The following is an 18398-nucleotide window of genomic DNA, read 5'->3' on the forward strand; positions in this document are numbered from 1 at the left end:
GAAGCTGATGTTGTTGAGAATAGCAGAGGAGGTGGTTGTTGCTGTCGCTGCAGTTATGGTTGTTGAAGCAGCTGTAGTTGTTGTCGCGGCAGTTTTGGTTGTTGTTGGAACAGTTGTGGTTGTTGTTGAAGCAGCTGTAGTTGTTGTCGCTACAGATGTGGTTGTTGTTGGAGAAGCTGTGGTTGTTGTCGCAGCAGTTGTGGTTGTTGTTGGAGCAGCTGTGGTTGTTGTCGCTGCAGTTGTGGTTGTTGTTGGAACAGCTGTGGTTGTTGTCGCTGCAGTTGTGGTTGTTGTTGGAACAGCTGTGGTTGTTGTCGCTGCAGTTGTGGTTGTTGTTGGGGCAGTTGTGGTTGTTGTCGCTGCAGTTGTGGTTGTTGTTGGAGCAGCTGTGGTTGTTGTCGCTGCAGTTGTGGTTGTTGTTGGAACAGCTGTGGTTGTTGGAGCAGCAGTTGTGGTTGTTGTTGGAGCAGTTTTGGTTGTTGTCGCAGCAGTTGTGATTGTTGTTGGAGCAGCTGTGGTTGTTGTCGCAGCAGTTGTGGTTGTTGGAGCAGCTGTGGTTGTTGTCGCAGCACTTGTGGTTGTTGTTGGTGCAGCTGTGGTTGTTGTCCCTGTAGCTGTGGTTGTTGTCGCTGCAGATGTGGTTGTTGTCGCTGCAGATGTGGTTGTTGTCGCTGCGTTGCAGCAGGCTGTGTAGACAATCTTACATCATTTTCATATTTCATCACATTAACCACATCTTTATGAATAGGAAATTCTTTGACAAATTAATTTTTTTCCTACCAACAACAAGAAGAACGATGACAAACATCTTTGCGATCATGGTGATGCTGATTTTCTGCTCCTGTCTCTGAAAATAAAAATTCACTGTGGTTATTATGATTTAAAGAAAGCATTATTCCTACAATTGCCTTAATTAAGCTTTCTAAAGTTATCTTGAAAAGAAGTTTGAGATCTAAAACTCATAATATAAAAAAGTTCCTATTCAATTACATAATTTAAAATATAGATTTTTTTTTCTATAGTACTGTCTTTGTGATAGTCCACATCTCTCAACGAGGTGCTTGTACACATGTAGTTTGAAGCAAAAGCAACAAGAAGAAATTAAGAAATCATGAAGGAAAGGCTCTGACTATCATGACCTCATTGTTCCTGACTGTAAATCAGAGCAAAAGTCACCACTTCATGTTTATAGTGTTAATCAACTCCAATATTGACATATAATCACTAACCCATTAAATCTATCTATCTATCTATCTATCTATCTATCTATCTATCTATCTATCTATCTATCTATCTGTGTGTGTGTGTGAATGTGTCATATATTATTTATCAAGGGTAATAGCAAAAAACAAAACAAAAACAGAAGCATAAAAAAACCTTCACAACTTTAAGATAAACACAACCCAACACAACAAATTGCTGCCTAAATTACACCATATGTTGCCAAAGAAACTGATGGACATTATGAACAATGCTGGGCATCCTCTGCACACGGCCGTTAACAACCAGAAGAGTCTGTTCAGTGACAGGTTGCTTCTCCCCAAGACAAGAACTAACAGACTTAAAAACTCCTTTGTCCCACACGCCATCAGACTGTTTAACTCCTCTCTGGAGGGGAGAGGGAGGGGAAACAGGAGGACAAAGGAGGGGGGAACAACTAAGCTGTAGTGCCTCTTCACCTCACTGTGCAATACCTTTTGTGCAATACTTTTGTAAATAGTCAACAGTGCAATAGACCTCAATACTTGAAATGTGCAATTCACTTGTATTTTTATTTTTTATTTTTTATTCCTATTTATTCTATTTATCCCCTTCGTATATTTTATTTATATTGTCTCTGTATTTATATATATATATATATATATATATATATATATATATATATATATATATATATATATATGTGTGTGTGTGTGTGTGTGTGTGTGTGTATATATATATAATATTCTGTAACTCTGTAACTTCTGTCGTTGCTGTGCTTTTTTGGAAATCGAATTTCCCAGAGGAACCCACCCGAGGGATTAATAAAGTTCTATCTTATCTTATCTTATATGTTGCCAAAAGATCATTTCCAGAAATAAATCTATCAATTCATCTTAAATTCACATGTAGATGTCAGATATATATTTAATATTAGGGTTACTTACATAGTATTTCTTTGCTTGTAAGTCGTCCACTGCAGTGAAAGAAAGTGATGTTCTCTGACTTCATCTCCTCTTTTTATAATCAGCCAACATGAACCTGAGGACAAATATGTGCAGGTGGAGTAATGGTAGTTATCGTCATGGTTTAAGGTGTGTGCACTAAACTTTTATTTACCTGCATCTCTCTCCTATTGTCCTCCTGAAACAGTCATCACTTTAATTTTAGCACTTACACACACACAGACACACACACACACACATATTTGTGACATGTTTTGACGTGAGCTTCGACATTTTCTCTGTGTGACTATGACTACATTTATGTGATTGTATCTTTATGGCTACATTAGGACTCTATGTGGTCCATAAAAGATGACCATTTTGGATAATAAAATCTGACAGAAGAAAACAAATATTCGGTGATTAGTTTTGGATTAACTAAATCTCACAACTGGCTGACTAGATTTAGACGGAGAATCAACATTTACAGGTTGGTGGTGCTCGGTGGGCAGTCAGCGTCCACATCAAAATAACTCTGATTTCTCTCTTTTTAGTAGAACCATATTTTAAAATTATTCTTTGATTATTCGTCTTCTTGATTCATAACCAAACAACATGTTCATATATACATTATCTCACGAAATTGAGTTCACCCCTCACATTTTTGTAAATATTTTTTTACATCATTTCATGGGACAACATTGATGATATGACACTTTGATAAAATGTAAAGTAGTCAGTTTACAGCTTGATTAACATTGCAAATGTGCTGTCACTGTCATGGTCTGACTGGGGCAGACCGTATGTGTTGCAGAGGAGGACTCAAACGCAGACCAAAACGTGGTGTGGATTAACAAAACAAGCCGTTTATTGAGGTTAGCAACGAGGGTACAAAATAATAGGGCATCGGTGAAAACTAAACAATAACCTAAACTGGGTGAACTAATAACAAAACATGAAAAACCTTAACCATAGTGAACTGACATGGGTACCTGGAGATGAGACATGGATGAGCAGACGACCTGACAACAAATGACTGAAAGCACACGGACTAAATACACACAGGATGATGAGGGAAGTGGGAACACATGGGGAAACAGCTGGCACACATGAACATAATGACGTCACAGTGGGAGAGTAAAACTGAACATGATGAACACAGAACACCAGACCTCTTCACAATAAAACAGGAAACACAGTGAGATATAAACATGACAACCTGGACTGACAACATACGCCACAGACATAAAATACATGAACCCAGAGTAACCCAGAGTAATTTCCTGCACTTATTTCCTGCACTTATTTCCTGCCATTGAACGCATCACAAATGCATGATAGTGATGGGACGTTCTGTATCGAGGCTTCGGAGCGTGTGTCGAGTAATGGAGGGGGCGTTTCCGCGAAGCGCGTATCGAGGCTTGCTTCATCAAAAAAGAGAGAAATCAGAGTTATTTTGATGTGGACGCTGACTGCCCACCGAGCACCACCAACCTGTAAATGTTGATTCTCCGTCTAAATCTAGTCAGCCAGTTGTGAGATTTAGTTAATCCAAAACTAATCACCGAATATTTGTTTTCTTCTGTCAGATTTTATTATCCAAAATGGTCATCTTTTATGGACCACATAGAGTCCTAATGTAGCCATAAAGATACAATCACATAAATGTAGTCATAGTCACACAGAGAAAATGTCGAAGCTCACGTCAAAACATGTCACAAATATATGTGTGTGTGTGTCTGTGTGTGTGTAAGTGCTAAAATTAAAGTGATGACTGTTTCAGGAGGACAATAGGAGAGAAAAATGGTAAATAAAAGTTTAGTGCACACACCTTAAACCATGACGATAACTACCATTACTCCACCTGCACATATTTGTCCTCAGGTTCATGTTGGCTGATTATAAAAAGAGGAGATGAAGTCAGAGAACATCACTTTCTTTCACTGCAGTGGACGACTTACAAGCAAAGAAATACTATGTAAGTAACCCTAATATTAAATATATATCTGACATCTACATGTGAATTTAAGATGAATTGATAGATTTATTTCTGGAAATGATCTTTTGGCAACATATGGTGTAATTTAGGCAGCAATTTGTTGTGTTGGGTTGTGTTTATCTTAAAGTTGTGAAGGTTTTTTTATGCTTCTGTTTTTGTTTTGTTTTTTGCTATTACCCTTGATAAATAATATATGACACATTCACACACACACACAGATAGATAGATAGATAGATAGATAGATAGATAGATAGATAGATAGATAGATAGATAGATAGATAGATAGATAGATAGATAGATAGATAGATAGATAGATAGATAGATAGATAGATAGATAGATAGATAGATAGATAGATAGATTTAATGGGTTAGTGATTATATGTCAATATTGGAGTTGATTAACACTATAAACATGAAGTGGTGACTTTTGCTCTGATTTACAGTCAGGAACAATGAGGTCATCATAGTCAGAGCCTTTCCTTCATGATTTCTTAATTTCTTCTTGTTGCTTTTGCTTCAAACTACATGTGTACAAGCACCTCGTTGAGAGATGTGGACTATCACAAAGACAGTACTATAGAAAAAAAAATCTATATTTTAAATTATGTAATTGAATAGGAACTTTTTTATATTATAGGTTTTAGATCTCAAACTTCTTTTCAAGATAACTTTAGTTAATGCTTTCTTTAAATCATAATAACCACAGTGAATTTTTATTTTCAGAGACAGGAGCAGAAAATCAGCATCACCATGATCGCAAAGATGTTTGTCATCGTTCTTCTTGTTGTTGGTAGGAAAAAAATTAATTTGTCAAAGAATTTCATATTCATAAAGATGTGGTTAATGTGATGAAATATGAAAATGATGTAAGATTGTCTACACAGCCTGCTGCAACGCAGCGACAACAACCACATCTGCAGCGACAACAACCACAGCTGCTCCAACAACAACCACAGTTGCAGCGACAACAACTACAACTGCTCCAACAACAACCACAGTTGCTCCAACAACAACCACAGTTGCAGCAACAACAACTACAGCTGCTCCAACAACAACCACAGTTGCAGCGACAACAACCACAGCTGCTCCAACAACAACCACAACTGCAGCGACAACAACTACAGCTGCTCCAACAACAACAACAACTGTGGCCACAACAACTACAACTGCTCCAACAACAACTACAGCTGCTCCAACAACAACCACAACTGCTCCAACAACAACCACAACTGCTCCAACAACAACCACAACTGCAGCGACAACAACCACAGCTGCTCCAACAACAACCACAGTTGCAGCGACAACAACTACAACTGCTCCAACAACAACTACAGCTGCTCCAACAACAACCACAGCTCCTCCAACAACAACTACAGCTGCCGCGACAACAACTACAAATGCTCCAACAACAACCACAACTGCAGCGACAACAACTACAGCTGCTCCAACAACAACCACAGTTGCAGCGACAACAACCACAGCTGCTCCAACAACAACCACAACTGCAGCGACAACAACTACAGCTGCTCCAACAACAACCACAGTTGCAGCAACAACAACTACAACTGCTCGAACAACAACTACAGCTGCTCCAACAACAACCACAGCTGCTCCAACAACAACCACAGTTCCAGCGACAACAACCACAGCTGCTCCAACAACAACCACAGTTGCTCCAACAACAACCACAGTTGCAGCGACAACAACTACAGCTGCTCCAACAACAACCACAGCTGCTCCAACAACAACTACAGCTGCTCCAACAACAACTACAACTGCTCCAACCACAACTACAGCTGCTCCAACAACAGCCACAACTGCACCAACAACAACCACAGCTGCCCCAACAACAACCACAGCTGCTCCAACAACAACCACAGTTGCAGCGACAACAACCACAGCTGCTCCAACAACAACCACAACTGCAGCGACAACAACCACAACTGCTCCAACAACAACCACAGCTTCTCCAACAACAACCACAGTTGCAGCGACAACAACCACAGCTGCTCCAACAACAACCACAGTTGCAGCGACAACAACCACAGTTGCTACAACAACAACCACAGTTGCAGCGACAACAACTACAACTGCTCCAACAACAACCACAGTTGCTCCAACAACAACCACAGTTGCAGCGACAACAACTACAACTGCTCCAACAACAACTACAGCTGCTCCAACAACAACCACAGCTCCTCCAACAACAACCACAGCTGCTCCAACAACAACCACAGTTGCTCCAACAACAACCACAGTTGCAGCGACAACAACTACAACTGCTCCCACAACAGCCACAGCTTCTCCAACAACAACCACAGTTGCAGCGACAACAACCACAGCTGCTCCAACAACAACCACAACTGCAGCGACAACAACTACAGCTGCTCCAACAACAACCACAGTTGCAGCGACAACAACCACAGCTGCTCCAACAACAACCACAACTGCAGCGACAACAACTACAGCTGCTCCAACAACAACCACAGTTGCAGCGACAACAACTACAACTGCTCCAACAACAACCACAGCTCCTCCAACAACAACCACAGCTGCTCCAACAACAACCACAGTTGCAGCGACAACAACCACAGTTGCAGCGACAACAACTACAACTGCTCCAACAACAACCACAGCTGCTCCAACAACAACTACAGCTGCTCCAACAACAACTACAACTGCTCCAACAACAACTACAGCTGCTCCAACAACAACCACAACTGCTCCAACAACAACCACAACTGTGGCCACAACAACTACAGCTGCTCCAACAACAACTACAGCTGCTCCAACAACAACCACAGTTGCAGCGACAACAACTACAACTGCTCCAACAACAACCACAGTTGCTCCAACAACAACCACAGTTGCAGCGACAACAACTACAGCTGCTCCAACAACAACCACAGCTCCTCCAACAACAACCACAGCTGCCTCGACAACAACTACAACTGCTCCAACAACAACCACAGCTCCTATATCAACAACCACAGTTGCAGCGACAACAACTACAACTGCTCCAACAACAACCACAGTTGCAGCGACAACAACTACATCTGCCCCAACAACAACCACAACTGCTGCTCCAACAACCACAACTGCAGTTCCAACAACAACAACCACAGCTGCTCCAACAACAACCACAACTGCTCCAACAACAACCACAACTGAGGCCACAACAACCACAGCTTCGCCAACAACAACCACAACTGCTCCAACAACAACCACAACTGCGGCCACAACAACTACAGCTGCTCCAACAACAACCACAGTTGCAGCGACAACAACCACAGTTGCAGCGACAACAACCACAGCTGCTCCAACAACAACCACAGTTGCAGCGACAACAACCACAGCTGCTCCAACAACAACCACAACTGCAGCGACAACAACTACAAATGCTCCAACAACAACCACAGCTTCTCCAACAACAACCACAACTGCAGCGACAACAACTACAGCTGCTCCAACAACAACCACAGCTGCTCCAACAACAACCACAGTTGCAGCGACAACAACTACAACTGCTCCAACAACAACTACAGCTGCTCCAACAACAACCACAGCTGCTCCAACAACAACCACAGCTGCCGCGACAACAACTACAAATGCTCCAACAACAACCACAACTGCTGCTCCAACAACCACAACTGCAGTTCCAACAACAACAACTACAGCTGCTCCAACAACAACCACAGTTGCAGCGACAACAACCACAGTTGCAGCGACAACAACTACAACTGCTCCAACAACAACTACAGCTCCTCCAACAACAACTACAGTTGCAGCGACAAAAACTACAACTGCTCCAACAACAACCACAGTTTCTCCAACAACAACCACAGTTGCAGCGACAACAACTACATCTGCCCCAACAACAACCACAACTGCTGCTCCAACAACCACAACTGCAGTTCCAACAACAACAACTACAGCTGCTCCAACAACAACCACAGCTGCTCCAACAACAACCACAACTGCAGCGACAACAACCACAGCTGCTCCAACAACAACCACAGCTGCTCCAACAACAACCACAACTGCAGCGACAACAACTACAGCTGCTCCAACAACAACCACAGTTGCAGCGACAACAACCATAGTTGCAGCGACAACAACCACAGCTGCTCCAACAACAACCACAGTTGCAGCGACAACAACCACAGCTGCTCCAACAACAACCACAACTGCAGCGACAACAACTACAAATGCTCCAACAACAACCACAGTTGCAGCGACAACAACTACAACTGCTCCAACAACAACTACAGCTGCTCCAACAACAACCACAGCTCCTCCAACAACAACCACAGCTGCCGCGACAAAAACTACAAATGCTCCAACAACAACCACAGCTTCTCCAACAACAACCACAGTTGCAGCGACAACAACTACAACTGCTCCAACAGCAACTATAGCTGCTCCAACAACAACCACAGCTCCTCCAACAACAACCACAGCTGCCGCGACAACAACTACAAATGCTCCAACAACAACCACAGCTTCTCCAACAACAACCACAGTTGCAGCGACAACAACTACAACTGCTCCAACAACAACCACAGTTGCAGCGACAACAACCACAGCTGCTCCAACAACAACCACAACTGCAGCGACAACAACTACAGCTGCTCCAACAACAACCACAGTTGCAGCGACAACAACTACAACTGCTCCAACAACAACTACAGCTGCTCCAACAACAACCACAGCTCCTCCAACAACAACCACAGCTGCTCCAACAACAACCACAGTTGCTCCAACAACAACCACAGTTGCAGCGACAACAACTACAACTGCTCCAACAACAACTACAGCTGCTCCAACAACAACCACAACTGCTCCAACAACAACCACAGCTTCGCCAACAACAACTACAACTGCTCCAACAACAACCACAGCTGCTCCAACAACAACCACAGCTCCTCCAACAACAACCACAGTTGCAGCGACAACAACTACAACTGCTCCAACAACAACCACAGTTGCTCCAACAACAACCACAGTTGCAGCGACAACAACTACATCTGCCCCAACAACAACCACAACTGCTGCTCCAACAACCACAACTGCAGTTCCAACAACAACAACTACAGCTGCTCCAACAACAACCACAGTTGCAGCGACAACAACCACAGTTGCAGCGACAACAACCACAGCTGCTCCAACAACAACCACAGTTGCAGCGACAACAACTACAGCTGCTCCAACAACCACAACTGCAGTTCCAACAACAACAACTACAGCTGCTCCAACATCAACCACAGTTGCAGCGACAACAACCACAGTTGCAGCGACAACAACCACAGCTGCTCCAACAACAACCACAGTTGCAGCGACAACAACCACAGCTCCTCCAACAACAACCACAGTTGCAGCGACAACAACTACAACTGCTCCAACAACAACCACAGTTGCAGCGACAACAACCACAGTTGCAGTGACAACAACTACAGCTGCTTCAACAACAACCACAGTTGCAGCGACAACAACCACAGTTGCAGCGACAACAACCACAACTGCAGCAACAACAACCACAGCTGCAGCTCCAACAACAACCACAGTTGCTCCAACAACAACTACAGCTGCTCCAACAACAACCACAACTGCAGCGACAACAACTACAGCTGCTCCAACAACAACCACAGTTGCAGCGACAACAACTACAGCTGCTCCAACAACAACCACAGTTGCAGCGACAACAACTACAACTGTTCCAACAACAACTACAGCTGCTAAAACAACAACCACAGCTGCTCCAACAACAACCACAACTGCAGTGACAACAACTACAGCTGCTCCAATAACAACCACAGTTGCTCCAACAACAACCACAGTTGCAGCGACAACAACTACAACTGCTCCAACAACAACCACAGTTGCTCCAACAACAACCACAGTTGCAGCGACAACAACTACAACTGCTCCAACAACAACTACAGCTGCTCCAACAACAACCACAGCTCCTCCAACAACAACCACAGTTGCCGCGACAACAACTACAACTGCTCCAACAACAACCACAGCTGCTCCAACAACAACCACAGTTGCAGCGACAACAACTACAACTGCTCCAACAACAACTACAGCTGCTCCAACAACAACCACAGCTCCTCCAACAACAACCACAGTTGCCGCGACAACAACTACAACTGCTCCAACAACAACCACAGCTGCTCCAACAACAACCACAACTGCTGCTCCAACAACAACCACAGTTGCAGCGACAACAACTACAACTGCTCCAACAACAACCACAGCTGCTCCAACAACAACCACAGCTCCTCCAACAACAACCACAGTTGCAGCGACAACAACTACAACTGCTCCAACAACAACCACAGTTGCTCCAACAACAACCACAGTTGCAGCGACAACAACTACATCTGCCCCAACAACAACTACAGCTGCCCCAACAACAACAACAACTGCCGCCCCAACAACAACCACAGCTGCAGCGACAACAACTACAGCTGAAGCGACAACGACTACAGCTGCTCCAACAACAACCACCACTGTTCCAACAACAGCCACACCTGCCACGACAACAACCGCAACTGAAGAAACAACGACAGCTGTTCAAACAACAACCACAGCTGAAGCGACGACAACCACAGCTGCTCCAACAACAACCACAGCTGCTCCAACAACAACCACAGCTGCTCCAACAACAACTACAGCTGCTCCAACAACAACCACAACTGCTCCAACAACAACCACAACTGCACCCACAACAACCACAGCTGCTCCAACAACAACTACAGCTGCTCCAACAACAACCACAACTGCTGCCCTAACAACAACCACAACAGCTGCCCCAACAACAACCACCACAGCCGCCCCAACAACAACAGCTACTGCTGCCCCAACAACAACCACAACAACTGCTGTACCAACAACAACTAGTACAGCTTCACCAACAACAACCACAACTGTTTCACCAACAACAACTAGTACAGCTTCTCAAACAACCACAACCACAACAGCGAGCCCAACAACAACAACTACAGCTGCTCCAACAACAACCACAACTGCTGCTCCAACAACCACAACTGCAGCTCCAACAACAACAACTACAGCTGCCCCAACAACAACCACAACTGCTGCTCCAACAACCACAACGCCAGGCCCAACAACAACCACAACAGCCGCCCCAACAACAACAACTACAGCTGCCCCAACAACAACCACAACTGCTGCTCCAACAACCACAACTGCAGCTCCAACAACAACCACAACAGCCGCCCCAACAACAACAACTACAGCTGCCCCAACAACAACAACTACAGCTGCCCCAACAACAACCACAACAGCTGCCCCAACAACAACTACAGCTGCCCCAACAACAACCACAACTGCTGCCCCAACAACAACAACTACAGCTGCCCCAACAACAACCACAACAGCCGCCCCAACAACAACAACAACTACTGCTGCACCAACAACAACCACAACTGCTGCTCCAACAACCACAACTGCAGCTCCAACAACAACCACAACAGCCGCCCCAACAACAACAACTACAGCTGCCCCAACAACAACTACAGCTGCCCCAACAACAACAACAACTGCCGCCCCAACAACAACCACAACTGCCGCCCCAACAACAACCACAACAGCTGCCCCAACAACAACAACAACTACAGCTGCACCAACAACAACCACAACTGCTGCTCCAACAACCACAACTGCAGCTCCAACAACAACCACAACTGCTGCCCCAACAACAACAACTACAGCTGCCCCAACAACAACCACAACAGCCGCCCCAACAACAACAACTACAGCTGCCCCAACAACAACCACAACAGCCGCCCCAACAACAACAACTGCAGCTGCCCCAACAACAACAACAACTGCTGCTCCAACAACCACAACTGCAGCTCCAACAACAACCACAACAGCCGCCCCAACAACAACAACTACAGCTGCCCCAACAACAACAACTACAGCTGCCCCAACAACAACAACAACTGCTGCCCCAACAACAACAACTACAGCTGCCCCAACAACAACCACAACTGCTGCGCCAACAACAACAACTACAGCTGCCCCAACAACAACCACAACAGCCTCCCCAACAACAACAACAACTACTGCTGCACCAACAACAACCACAACTGCTGCTCCAACAACCACAACTGCAGCTCCAACAACAACCACAACAACCGCCCTAACAACAACAACTACAGCTGCCCCAACAACAACTACAGCTGCCCCAACAACAACAACAACTGCCGCCCCAACAACAACCACAACTGCCGCCCCAACAACAACCACAACAGCTGCCCCAACAACAACAACAACTACAGCTGCACAAACAACAACCACAACTGCTGCTCCAACAACCACAACTGCAGCTCCAACAACAACCACAACTGTTGCCCCAACAACAACAACTACAGCTGCCCCAACAACAACCACAACAGCCATCCCAACAACAACAACTACAGCTGCCCCAACAACAACCACAACTGCCGCCCCAACAACAACAAGTACAGCTGCCCCAACAACAACCACAACTGCTGCGCCAACAACAGCAACTACAGCTGTGGTGACAACAACCTCAACCACAACTACAACAGCTGCCCCAACAACAACCACAGCTGCTCCAACAGCAACCTCAACTACCCCAACAACAACCACAGCCAGTACAACAACATCTATAACTACCCCTACAACCTCAAGTATCCCAACAACAAGTACAACCACTACAAAAACCTCAGCAACTACCCCAACAACTACAACCACTACAACGACATCAGCAACGACCCCAACAACAACCTCAACTACCCCAACAACAAGTACAACCACTACAAAAACATCAGCAACTACCCAAAGAACAAGCACAACTACCCCAACAACTACAACCACTACAACGACATCAGCAACTACCCCAACAACAACCACAACCACAGCAACTACAACAACATCAACAACTACCCCTACAACAACCTCAAGTATCCCAACCACAAGTACAACCACTACAAAAACCTCAGCAACTACCCCAACAACAAGCACAACTACCCCAACAACTACAACCACTACAACGACATCAGCAACGACCCCAACAACAACCTCAACTGCCCCAACAACAAGTACAACCACTACAACAACCTCAGCAACCACCCCAACAACAACTTCAACTACCCCAACAACAAGTACAACCACCAGAACAACCTCAGCAACCACCCCAACAACAACCCCAACAACAACCAGAACTACTGCAAGAACCACTTCCTCTGCCATGGTGAACAACATCAGCTTCCTTACATTAGTTCTGGTTCTGATGTCACATGTACTCAGCTCATATTTGTAACATTTTTAAGTTCACATCCTGAAAATGAAGTAATAAACCAAAGTACATGTGAAGTTTTGAAATTATTAAGTAACCAGGTTGTAAAGCATATTTGAATTCTTATTTATTGTAGTTTTAGGGGGGGGGGGGGGTTCAGATCAGACATGTTTGATGTTTTCCTCCCTGAGATGTTGTTTGTATGTGTATCATCCAAGCGTGTGATCAGGGGACTAATATTAACAATATTGTGATGTCTACAATCTCAACACTGATCTTATCATTGCACTTTTCAAAAATATCATAAATAAAGTCTCTTTGGATTGATTAATGAGTGTCCCCTGACTGTTTTATGATGAGAATGGTTTCTCTTAATAATACTTTTTCTACAAACCTGTTCACAGTCACAGCGTAAAATGTAGCAGCAGAAAAATGTCACAGAGCATGTGTGAAACAGCACTGCAACAGTCAGTGTTGTTGGCTGTTTCAGGAGGACAAAAGCAGAGAGACACTTGCATTCAAGCTGTGTCTGCACACACCTTTAACCAGGACAATATCTACCATTACTTCACCTGCACATATTTATATGAATGCTGATGTTATCTCATGTCGCTGGCTTATAAAACATCACACTTGCTTTCACTGTGATGGACAGCTTACAAGTAACAAGTTCTATTAAATTATGATGTAACTTCATATGTCTAAGACTTTAGACTGCAGTGTATATGTGGTACCAAAAGCTCAGTTGATCAAACAGTTTCTCTTCACTACAGCTTCATGCAGCTCTCAGACACAGCTGCTCCAACCGCAGCTGCTCCAACTACAGCTACTGTAACTACAACCACCTCTGCTGCAAAATGAGCTTCATCTCAGTAGCTGTGTCGCCAATGTCACATGTACCTCATTAAGATTATTAATGTTGTCCAGCTCACATCCTGTAAGTGCAGCGATTAAAAACTGAAGGACGTGAAAATGTGAAATGTTTAAATGAACTGAGTTATGTTAGTTTCAGGGACTGGGTGTGTGCAGGGAGGTGAGGACCCAAATGCAAGACTCACAACACGTGTAGATAAACTCAAAACACAGCTTTATTAACAGAAAGGCAAAGGGCGATACAAAATTACACTGGGGAGAACTAAAACTAACTCACCAGGAGGCACAGGGAAATCACAGGGAAATACGCACAAAACTGAAGGATGACGCGACATGAAACAGAGGGAGATTATCACATAAATACACAGAAGGTAATAAGGGACATGGGAATACACAGGGAGCACAGATGAGGACAATTACGCATAAAAAGACAGGGAGGACACAGAACTGAAAATACTCAGAGATATATGAACACAGGTACACAGAGGAAGATAAGGAGCAAAGACATGGGGATATCTAACAACCAAAAGCCAAACATGACAACCTCGGGACCAGGACTAAACTAACAAGGTGGACTCAAATCATAATACAAAATGACAAAACACAAGAAACTGAGACCGCTGGGTCTTATGACCCAGGATTGTGACAGTAAGTGTGTGATCCTGACTGAGAGATCGATAGACAAGTTCATTCAGGTACATTTGACCTTCATCTGCGATGTCTTCTTGAGAAGATATGAACAAAAGTTCCCTTATAAATGTTTAATGTTATTTGGTTAGGAGTGGCATTAATGTGGCAGACCCTTACTCTGAATGGAGCTAGAAAGGTAGGCAGATGGTGGAGTAGCTTCAGGGAACTGAGCCAGTATGTTCCAGGTTAGAGTGCATACATATACTGCCAGTCTGGGTGTGTCTCCCCAACCAACTAGAGGTGGATGACAGATGACATAGCTTGACAGGGAGGGGTCCAGATAAGAGGCACAACCCAGACTGGTTTTTCCAAATACAGGTGCAGTGGTTTCATTCAGACCAGAAGCTGCATGTTCTTAAACTCAGGTACACATATAGCTCTTAATGCAGGCCAGTAAACTTGAAATATAATATATATAATATAATATAATAAATCCGTTTTTCTTTCTTTGGATTCACTTCAATGATTTTTTTGTTCAGCTGTCACACAGTTATCAATCAATCAATCAATCAATCAATCTTTATTTATAAAGCACTTTTCATACAAAAAAAAATGTAGCACAAAGTGCCTTACATAGTTAAAAGCAGCCCACCCCACCCTCCAACTCACTCCCCACACTCTCATTAACATAAATGATGTGAATACACACATATCCCCCCCCCCCCCCCCCCCCCACACACACACACACACGCGCACACTTAAAGAGTAAAAATTGGGCTGGGCTCGCATGAGCCAAGTGAGGAAACACTATAACAGGGAGCCGTCTGCACCGGGAGTTATGTAACGTCTCAACATGAAGGTTAGCATAGCTGTGCTGCTCCTCACATATAACGGCCCAACTCACTTTTCTCTGCTGTTTTTTTTTTCCAATAAGTGTGTGGATGTATTTCTCACACCTCAGTAAACTGGGATGCATCGTACTTATTTTCACATTATTTATTATGGTATGTTATAATGTACACGGTATGAAGTATGTTGTGAATATTCTATAACTATAAGTATGTACAGGCTGTAGTGAGTACAAGCTATGTACAGGATATGAACAGGATATAAATATGAAAAACTATATAGAATATGAAATAAATAACTTTACAGAATCTGAGATATACAGCTATACAGAAATGGGAACTATGCAAGTTGTAAACAGTTGTAGGATTAAAGATTATCGAATGTACAGAATGATTATTTACACAGAGCTATACAGCAGTGCAGTTAAGATAAGTGAGGGTGTAGATAGTTTCTACAGAGGCTATATAAAGTGCTAGTGGTTGTGAGTGGTGGTTCAGTCCATGTTATTATTGTGTTTGAGGGTACAGTTGTCCATTGTGGGTGTGTGTATGTTCAGTCCATGAGTTTAACGTGGGTCAGATGTCAGGAGGCAGAGTTCAGGAGTCTGACAGCTGTGGGGAAGAAGCTGTTCCGGTACCTGGTGGTCTTAGTCCGGAGGCTCCTGTAGCGCCTCCCAGAGGGCAGGAGGGTGAAGAGTCCATGTGATGGGTGACTGGGGTCTTTGATGATTTTCCCAGCCCTTTTCAGACACCGCTTCCTGTAGATGTCTTTTATGGCAGGAAGTGGTGCTCCGGCGATGCGCTGGGCAGTTTTCACGACCCTCTGCAACGCCTTCCGGTCCGAGGCAGAGCAGTTCCCGTACCAGACTGTTATACAGTTGGTCAGGATGCTCTCGATGGTGCAGCGATAGAAGTTCACCAGGATGTCTGAGGACAGGTGGTTCTTCCTCAGAGTCCTCAAGAAGAAGAGGCGCTGGTGAGCCTTCTTGACCAGCTTGGAGCAGTTGGTCGTCCAGGTGAGATCCTCGGAGATGTGGACTCCCAGGAACTTGAAGCTGCTCACACACTCCACAGCCGTCCCCTTAATGTGGATGGGTGGATGTGGGTCAGCATCCTACCACAGGGAGAGTGGAGCACTCCCTGGCTACCTGTTGGACTTCCCAAGACTACACACAGATCCCAGGCTGGTGTAAGTTTGAGATAAGTCACTGCAAACATCCACCCAAACTGTATCAACTGCACCCCATCCTCCCTCACCCCCTTGTGGCCCAACGGGCACTCAGGAGCCCCAGAGACAGACTGGATGTGGGTCAAGACGTGTTTTTATTTGTGTTGTAGATGCCTCAGTTGAAGATCTAGGGACTTTTTCCAGTTCATAATGTACATACGTGTGTGTTGTGATATTAGTTTTGTTGTGTTGTTGCCTAACAGAATCTCCATTTTCCTACATCATGTTGTATCACAACATAGAAATGCATCATCACAGAACTGAAGGTCACACAGGACAGGTTTTCGTGTGACGTGTTGTCTCCTGTTTGACGGATATGTGGCATTCCTCAGTGAAGGCTCAACCATCTCAAGTACATGCTGGGAAATGCTTTAAGCTGTTTTTGGACCTCAGTACAGAAACAATGAATGTTAATTCTCAACATCTGTTAACGCACAGGAGACTAAACTATGAGGTGTGGCTGCAAGTTTATGCAACTAGAAGCAGCTTCAATAACCACACCTCTTATGACTGATTGTGCGACAGAGAAAGGCCGGGATCAAACCTGCTCAGGTATATTTTATAAACTGCTGTGTGTGCTGCTGTTCATATGCATATCTCCAAAGAACTAAAAGAAAATCCATGTGTTGGAATAACTTCAGAATAAATTAATGAACAAATCTGCATCAATTAATTTCCAGAGTTGCACCAGATCAGCAAGATTCATAAAACAAGTTCAACAAAGCAGAAATATGTTGTGTATATATATATATATATATATAAATCCCTGACCTGTGTTACAGTATAAGACACTTACTGGGCATCTGTGGTACTATTATTTTAACTGCATTGCTAATATGTGGTTTATTGCAGCTGCACTTTTTTTACTCTTTATCATGCTGCTGTTACAGAAAAAAATAAACCCTCGTGCGATCAATGAAGGATGTGTATATCTAAAGTCTTTACAAATAAACTATTTACATAAAGTGACTGATTCACACTGGTGTTGTTTTAGGCTCAAAGAAATAAAAGTTTACACCTTTAAAGACTGTAAGCATCCTTTACTCTCACTTTTTGATACCTGTGTATATTTGAAGATTTGAAGGTGCAAAAGATGAACCCAGTCAGGTCTGAAAAGTGAACATAATGCTGAAATGCATTAAACCTGCATTTTTAATCATGGCCAGCGGTACTCGGTGGCTATATTCAATTTATTACAGCACAAGTGTGTAAGTGTCTTTTAGTCGGGTCTCACCTTGTGTCTCTGATAACTGAGGAATGACTTCCTGCATTAAGTGTTGCAAGAAGAAAATGAAAGCAAGCTCCCAACTCGCAAGAATGCCTTTAAAACTGACTTCTTATTTCCATTGATGAAAACTTCTTCATTTCAAGTAAATGAACC

General features: G+C 43.9%; 1 protein-coding gene and 2 long non-coding RNA genes across 4 annotated transcripts; 2 read left to right on the forward strand and 1 right to left on the reverse strand.

The window, feature by feature from the left end:
• Nucleotides 1-622: 622 nt before the first annotated feature.
• On the reverse strand, nucleotides 623-3163 carry LOC113014777 (uncharacterized). Of its 2 annotated transcripts, XR_003271003.1 has the most exons (5): nucleotides 3137-3163; nucleotides 2320-2343; nucleotides 2148-2241; nucleotides 781-847; nucleotides 623-686 (listed from the first exon to the last, which is right to left on the reverse strand). It is a non-coding gene; the product is annotated as an uncharacterized LOC113014777 (long non-coding RNA). The 2 variants fall into 2 exon arrangements; XR_003271004.1 differs by lacking the exon at nucleotides 2320-2343 and having other exon boundaries at nucleotides 3137-3161.
• Nucleotides 3164-3986: 823 nt separating this feature from the next.
• On the forward strand, nucleotides 3987-5055 carry LOC113014781 (uncharacterized). Its single transcript, XR_003271012.1, has 3 exons — nucleotides 3987-4122; nucleotides 4867-4933; nucleotides 5028-5055. It is a non-coding gene; the product is annotated as an uncharacterized LOC113014781 (long non-coding RNA).
• Nucleotides 5056-6642: 1587 nt separating this feature from the next.
• Nucleotides 6643-18137, forward strand: LOC113015137 (GATA zinc finger domain-containing protein 14-like; the record flags this gene model as incomplete). Its single annotated transcript, XM_026157074.1, has 7 exons — nucleotides 6643-7070; nucleotides 7758-7767; nucleotides 8023-8742; nucleotides 11050-11096; nucleotides 12684-12947; nucleotides 13062-13393; nucleotides 18094-18137. Coding segments are annotated over 7 exons (1845 nt in total), but the record flags the coding sequence as incomplete, so codon positions are not given.
• Nucleotides 18138-18398: the final 261 nt, after the last annotated feature.

The sequence above is a fragment of the Astatotilapia calliptera genome, chromosome 22 (assembly GCF_900246225.1).
Source record: "Astatotilapia calliptera chromosome 22, fAstCal1.2, whole genome shotgun sequence".
NCBI classification, from domain to species: domain Eukaryota; kingdom Metazoa; phylum Chordata; class Actinopteri; order Cichliformes; family Cichlidae; genus Astatotilapia; species Astatotilapia calliptera.